We start from the raw sequence: 6,324 nt of genomic DNA on the forward strand, positions 1-6,324 counted from the left end.
TTATTTCCATAACATGAAATATATAAAACATTAATAGAATGCACTATTTGCTTTTAACCAAAAAACCAAAACGAATAAGTCGATTAACCAATGACCCTAAGCTCATTCGGTTTAGCGGCTATTTTTACCCCTAATAATAATGAAATAGATGAGTTGATGCAAAATGGCATTTCTTGAAATACATCTAAAAAATAAGGGTCATTTTACTGATAAAATTTAACACTATCACTTACTTACCGGGTTAGATTTTAGTCCACCAAAACAACATCGTATACCCGGTAAGCATTTACCATGGTAAGAGTCATCGCCCTCACTTACCGGGTAAAACTCTGGTCCTTGTTTCGCTTTTACCAGATAAGTTCTTGATCCTTACCATATTCATCAGATAAGGTAAATGACTTTGGTAAACCCGAGCAAACGATGATTTTGGCAAAATTAAAAAACTGAAATGGTTTCTTCATTCAACGAACAATGATTTTGGCTAGCGAATTACATCTTCAATTTTGATCCGGGTGTTGAAAATCCTACATTTCTCCGATGTTTTAGATATATATCGTATTTTTAGCCTCACCTTGTCACGTGTGTTTTAGTCTCTATCAGAGTACAAGAAAATATCAAAGGGTCATTCAACCAACAGTACCGGACCACCAGTAGAGCATAGCCTCTTAGAAATTCGAGGTTCAAACCTCCCCAAACTTGAGCGTGTGCGTGTGAGTATATAAATATTAAATACTTGAAGAAAATATTGTTATAAAGATTTCTTTAGGGTCATCGTATAGTTGAACACTCGTAAAACCAGTTGCTTTATTCAACCCAGCCCCAAGACTCCTCTGGTTTGGTTTGGTTTGGTTTGTTCTAGTCATGCGTATAGCTGAAAATTGGTCCAGAATCGTTCTTGTTTCAAGTATATGATGCACTAGAACTTGCCTAATGAGTCCCACAGAACGGGAACAACTAGAAAGACCCCTTGATGTGATTTTTAAAATGAATTTATCAAAAAGCACAAACTATCGATCAAACAAACCCATCTCAATTAAAGAAACGTTACATGTTCAACATATCTTTTTATTACCAATGGAAACAATAAGAAGCGGTGCTCCAGCACTTCCAGTCATCATTGGAAGATATAATAAGTTCAACTGCAAAAAAACAGAACATATAAGAACAACACATGACATGTCCTAATATGCCAACAAGCAGCCAAAGAATGATATTTAGATGAAACAACCACATAGTTGCTGCAACTTTAGTTCAATTTTCAAATTCATCATGTCAAATGGGGTTTAACTTGAGTTCCACGTGTAAGCCAAATTTGTATTTAACACCCCACTTTATGAGTTGAAAGTAAGGGGTTGTTTGGTTAGTTTTCCATTAAGTCCTAGATGGATAAAGTTGTGTATGGATTAATCTGTCTGTATAGATTAATTTTTTGTATAGATTGAGAAAGCTTTTCTTTGGGAGGGTTTTTTCATAGATGAAAGGAGCATGTTTTTAATTGGAAGAGACAGGTTCGGAAAAAACTTGACTTTCTACATAAAGCTCTCCCTAGGAACTTTCTTCAATATCATTATACCACTACCAAACAGTCATGTATAGCTGACCGAACAAGTTGTGTCTCCCATTAAGCTCATTAAGCTGCTAACAAACAGGTGGGCTGACTTGCATAAGAATTTGCCCTAAAGCTCGATACCAGTGTAAATCTACTGATCCCACCCTACATACATATATATCTCCGCCTATGGAGCGTACTGAACTTGTGATTAGCTTTTCAGGAAATTTCCAAATGAATAATTGCATTCTAAATCTTTCAGCATTCTAAATTTCCAAATCGACCAATCCCACTACTATACTTCTCTGTATTTTTTCTTGTTTTGTATCGCAAGTTTATTAATAGCTCGAAAGAGCCTATGGATCCTAGGTTTACAAAAATAATCCTCAAGGGCAGTGCTAGTTTAACTCACCTGGCTGCTTGCACTACCTTTGTCCTATGAAGGTCATGTTTAGCAACCATAAGCTAGCTCATTTTTAGGCTTATTGAAAACACTCCGTTTGTTTAACCATAAACTAGCTTATAAACTAGGGTTTTCGAAAAGCTACTTCAAGTACCACTTCAATAAGCTCCAAGGACTTTTTACCAGACAATGCATTACAAAAGAACATAATTTTTTTTTTCAGATTATGCCCCTTAAAATGTTCAAATTAATATTTAAACGACATGTCCTTTTAGGTCATTTTACATTGTTATTTAGCTTCTTAGCGGGTTTTTACCAAGCATGGAGGAGCTTATTAGTTGTTCTTATCGGCCAGCGGCTAACTTATAAGCTAGTTTACACCATTTCTGTTTCGACTACTATGCAGTATGCACCTGTACTGTATGTAATCGAAAAGGGAGGTGCGACTTGAAATCACCTATTTGTATGTAAACTAAACAGATGAAAGTCAACTATGCACAGTTCATACATTGCCAGTCGCATATCGTAAATGGATAAGACAGAAGCAGAGGTGCCTCATGTGTACATTTCCATGAAGGAGAAAGAAAGAAAAAGACTCATACAGGTAAGTACAAATTTCATCTCAGGAAGATAAGAGGCAGATTCAAGGAAAAAGTAGCAGCATCTGCAAAGGTTTCATGTTCAAAACGCCATTTAACCGACAAGTGTTTGGTACACGTACTAGATAGAACAAGTTGTACGTCTGGTGTCGGGCATGATTAGGACCGGACTAGACTGGGATTGACAAGTTCCTTCTAAATATTGTTTAAGATTCTATATGGTGGTTACTGGTGGTGGTGATAGTGGTGGAGGTAGAGGCGGTGGTGGCTGGTGACTGACGGTGGTTGTAGAGGACGTGGAGATGGTGGTGGTGGCGGTGGATGTCATGGTGGTAGAGGTGGTGATGGAGAGAGGCAGTGGTAGCCGATGGTGGTGGAGGTGGCCACCAATAGTGGTGGAGGTGGCCACCAATGGTGGTGGTGACGGCGATGGTCGGTGATGGTTATGAGGTTTTGGATATGGTGGATGGTGGTGGCGGTCGACAATGGTGGATATGGAGGTGGAGGTGGTGGTATTGGTAACCAACGGTGAATATGGTGGAGGTGGTCAGGGGTGGTAGACAGAATTAACTACTAGAGAATTAACTAGTAGTTCTTTGTAACACACTCCTAATACATCTTATCAAGACGCCCAACAAATGAAATGATGCATAAACGAGTTACTGTTTATTTCCATAAAACCTTATTAGCAAAACAGTACCCTCAATTGGTACAATTACGGGATATCATTAAGTTAGCCACCCACAATGATATATGTCCTTCAGTTTTGACGATTGAGAACGAGATTGTAGTATACATACAGAAGAAATCACCAAAGTATCATATGCACATTCAAATCTAGGGTTACAAAATCTTAATATCGATAAATCAGATTGGAAACGTAGAGTCATACCTCTTGTGCCTTTGAGCAAACACGGAGTTTTTCCTGTCTTCTTCTGCAAATTAATTTAAAAAAACAAGTAATCAGTTAACCTCGATCACGAGATTTGAGATCGAATCAGAATTTGATTGACTCGTGTGCAAAATTTCAACAAAAAGTGAATACGAACCGGTAAGTCCGAGGGAGAACTTGGTGATGATGGTTCCGGTGACGGCAAATCCGACAAGGAATGGCCAGTTACGACTGAATTCCCTCTTGAAGAATACGGGCCATGGATCGAATTTCCTCATCCTCTGTCTCTCTGTATGGATGCGTATAATCGCTCTGCCGCTGTATTACGATGCAAACTGGTGACTGGTGAGATTATCGCCGAGTTGGGTATAAATACCATGGATTTGGGCTCTACTTTTTGGATCTTTTGGGCTCTATTCTTTTGGATCTTTTTGGACTCGACTTTTGGTTTTGGAGCCTGCAATAGCCAAACCAGACCAGCCCGGCTCGGCCCGGGACCTGTTATGAATTTGGGGTGTTTTACGGGACCGGGACCGGTTATGGACCGGCCCGGCCTGATTTTTAAAAATGTAACTATTTTTTTTAAAATGTAGCTGTTTTTTGGCCCTTTTTTTTTGTATTTTTTGCTTTCTAAACACTATATATAAGTGTCTTGGTTGAGGGATTTACATACCAAGTACTCGATTCGCAAAAAACGCAAAAAAACCGTTCACAATTATCGGTTTCTCGCTATATTTTGTAAGACAATGTAATTTTAATTATAATAAAACGCATTTTTAAAGTGTATTTGAGTAACCCATTTACAAATTTTATAATGTATTAAAAATATATATCATTAAAAAATAAAAATAAAAAAATTATTTTTTAATGACCGGGATCGGTTGGGACCAGGACCGGCGGCCCATAACCGGTTACAATAAAGCTTGACCGGGCTCAACTTTTTCGAGCGGGACCGGAACCGGTTTTTGGCCATCAGTAGTCTGCACTATGCAATCAAACTTCTTAAATTAGGGTTTATTTTAGATTTGGTGATAGTCGGGTTATAAATAAACATCGACATGATCTAAATATCTTTTGTTAATTATAATCGGGTCTCAAGTATATGTCAATAACAATAATCATAGTAAAGGCATGCTTCTTCATCAATATAGTTTGTTATCATGCATTTAATATAGCAGTTTTTCATATACAAAATGAAAAGTAATGAAAGTTAACGTAAAGTGTTTTGGTCATGTGTCTTGATTCAGTTGTATGTTATAAACAAAAGATCACAACATCTACACAACCACTGTAAGATGTATTATGTGTATTTGTTTATATATATATATATATATATATATGTGTGTGTGTGTGTGTGCGCGCGCGCGCACGCGTACGTGTATGTGTTCCCTATCCAAATTTGGCACTAATCGTCTTCAAAGTTTAGTTATTTTCACATGGAATGCTTATGTTATCGTTGTCTGCTAAATTATCGTGTGAGAAGGGAAGTTATGATGAAAAAACCGTAAGAAGAGATCTGAACTTTTGTTCGTTTTTAATTTTCATGTCCACCTATGAATTATGTCTTAGAAAGGAATTGATCTGGTGCATTTCATTAGTGTTGACATTCAATTAAGATTGATCAAAGAGTGGATATCTCTTCTTACATTTCTCACCAAAACTTCCCTTCTCACTTAAACCCAATCCCTTGTTGGCATACCTTGATGTTTTTGGCATTATCGTTACAATCTCGTTTGTTGTTATCATTGTCACGCCAATATTATTATTGACTTCTGTCAATTTTCCATTTATTAATGGTTAATATGATTAACACCACAATATAGGAAAATCTTGAGCTTAGGACCACCCCTTGGGTCCAAGGGTTTCACTTAACAATCCTTTCAACCACTTAGACCTCGACTTTACTCTTTCGCCCCATGTAGTCTTCTTGTTCTCGAATCGGTTGTTACAATTAACGTCGTAAAATCATGGGATATTACAGTTTGAGGACTATATGGTATGCTAGTGAGGTCTCAAAACGCATTTGGAATCAAACGTATGAATAAATTGACTTACTAAGCGACAATGGTTAGGGGGGTGCAAAATGCATTATAAGGCATAAATATAATCGTCATTTCATCCCTGATTAATTTACAGAAGAACCCCGTGAAGAAAAGGTGAAAACAGAAGACGATATCCTGGTGTTTTGAGTAATGATCAACAAAAAACATTATATATGCTACCTTATAAAGCAGACTTTATAAAAATAAAACATAAAAATAATTTTTAATGCATAAAGTACTGTTGTTTTTTGTATAAAGTCTTAAAAGTCTTAATTACAAATTAATAAACATGATGTACAAGTTACCAATGCATAACTTTTACACATGTTTTTTATTTTTCCCATATGACTTTTTATTTTTATCTTATCTTCAAGGATATTAGTTGTTTTTACCTTTGGTTATTCGATATAAGAAGCGACCTTGAAGTCGCACAGAGTACCCGTTCGGAGGGACTAGTCATAACAAAATACATACTACAAGGACCAAATATATAATTAATTGAGTTTAAGAACGTTAATCATAATTTTTGACATACTACAAGGACCAAATCGATAATTCACTCTTCTTTTCTATTTTAAAGATTTTTTTAAGAAATAAAGAAGTCCAAAAAACTTGTAAATTTAAAAAGAAAACTCAAAAAACTTTAAACGAAATTTATAGGGTGGCTAATGGCACCCCTATTATGTGCTAATGCCACCCCTAAGTAGGTTTCAATCATTTGCATTTTATAAATTTTTGTGTTTTTTTGTTTTTTTGTGATGATTACTTTTTATTTTATTATTAATTAAAGAAAATTTAAATTAATATATATTATTTATTTAATTTCCTGTTTTATTTAT

The 6,324-nt window shown here is 36.0% G+C and overlaps 1 protein-coding gene across 1 annotated transcript; it reads right to left on the reverse strand.

Moving 5' to 3' along the window:
- Positions 1 to 974: 974 nt before the first annotated feature.
- Positions 975 to 3,790, reverse strand: LOC112513313. Its single transcript, XM_025119542.1, has 3 exons — positions 3,601 to 3,790; positions 3,444 to 3,486; positions 975 to 1,139 (listed from the first exon to the last, which is right to left on the reverse strand). Exons 1-3 carry the CDS (start codon positions 3,719 to 3,721, stop codon positions 1,136 to 1,138), a joined length of 168 nt encoding a protein of 55 aa, XP_024975310.1. The 5' UTR covers positions 3,722 to 3,790; the 3' UTR covers positions 975 to 1,135.
- Positions 3,791 to 6,324: the final 2,534 nt, after the last annotated feature.

This window comes from Cynara cardunculus (assembly GCF_001531365.2).
Source record: "Cynara cardunculus var. scolymus isolate 2C chromosome LG 5, CcrdV1, whole genome shotgun sequence".
In the NCBI taxonomy this organism is placed as follows: Eukaryota; Viridiplantae; Streptophyta; class Magnoliopsida; order Asterales; family Asteraceae; genus Cynara; species Cynara cardunculus.

Coding starts and splice junctions, on each gene's coding strand:
- LOC112513313 (XM_025119542.1), bottom strand. CDS start 3,721: ATGAGGAAATTCGATCCATGGCCCGTATTCTTCAAGAGGGAATTCAGT. Junction 3,487..3,600: donor GTTCTCCCTCGGACTTACCG/GTTCGTATTCAC, acceptor ATTAATTTGCAG/AAGAAGACAGGAAAAACTCC.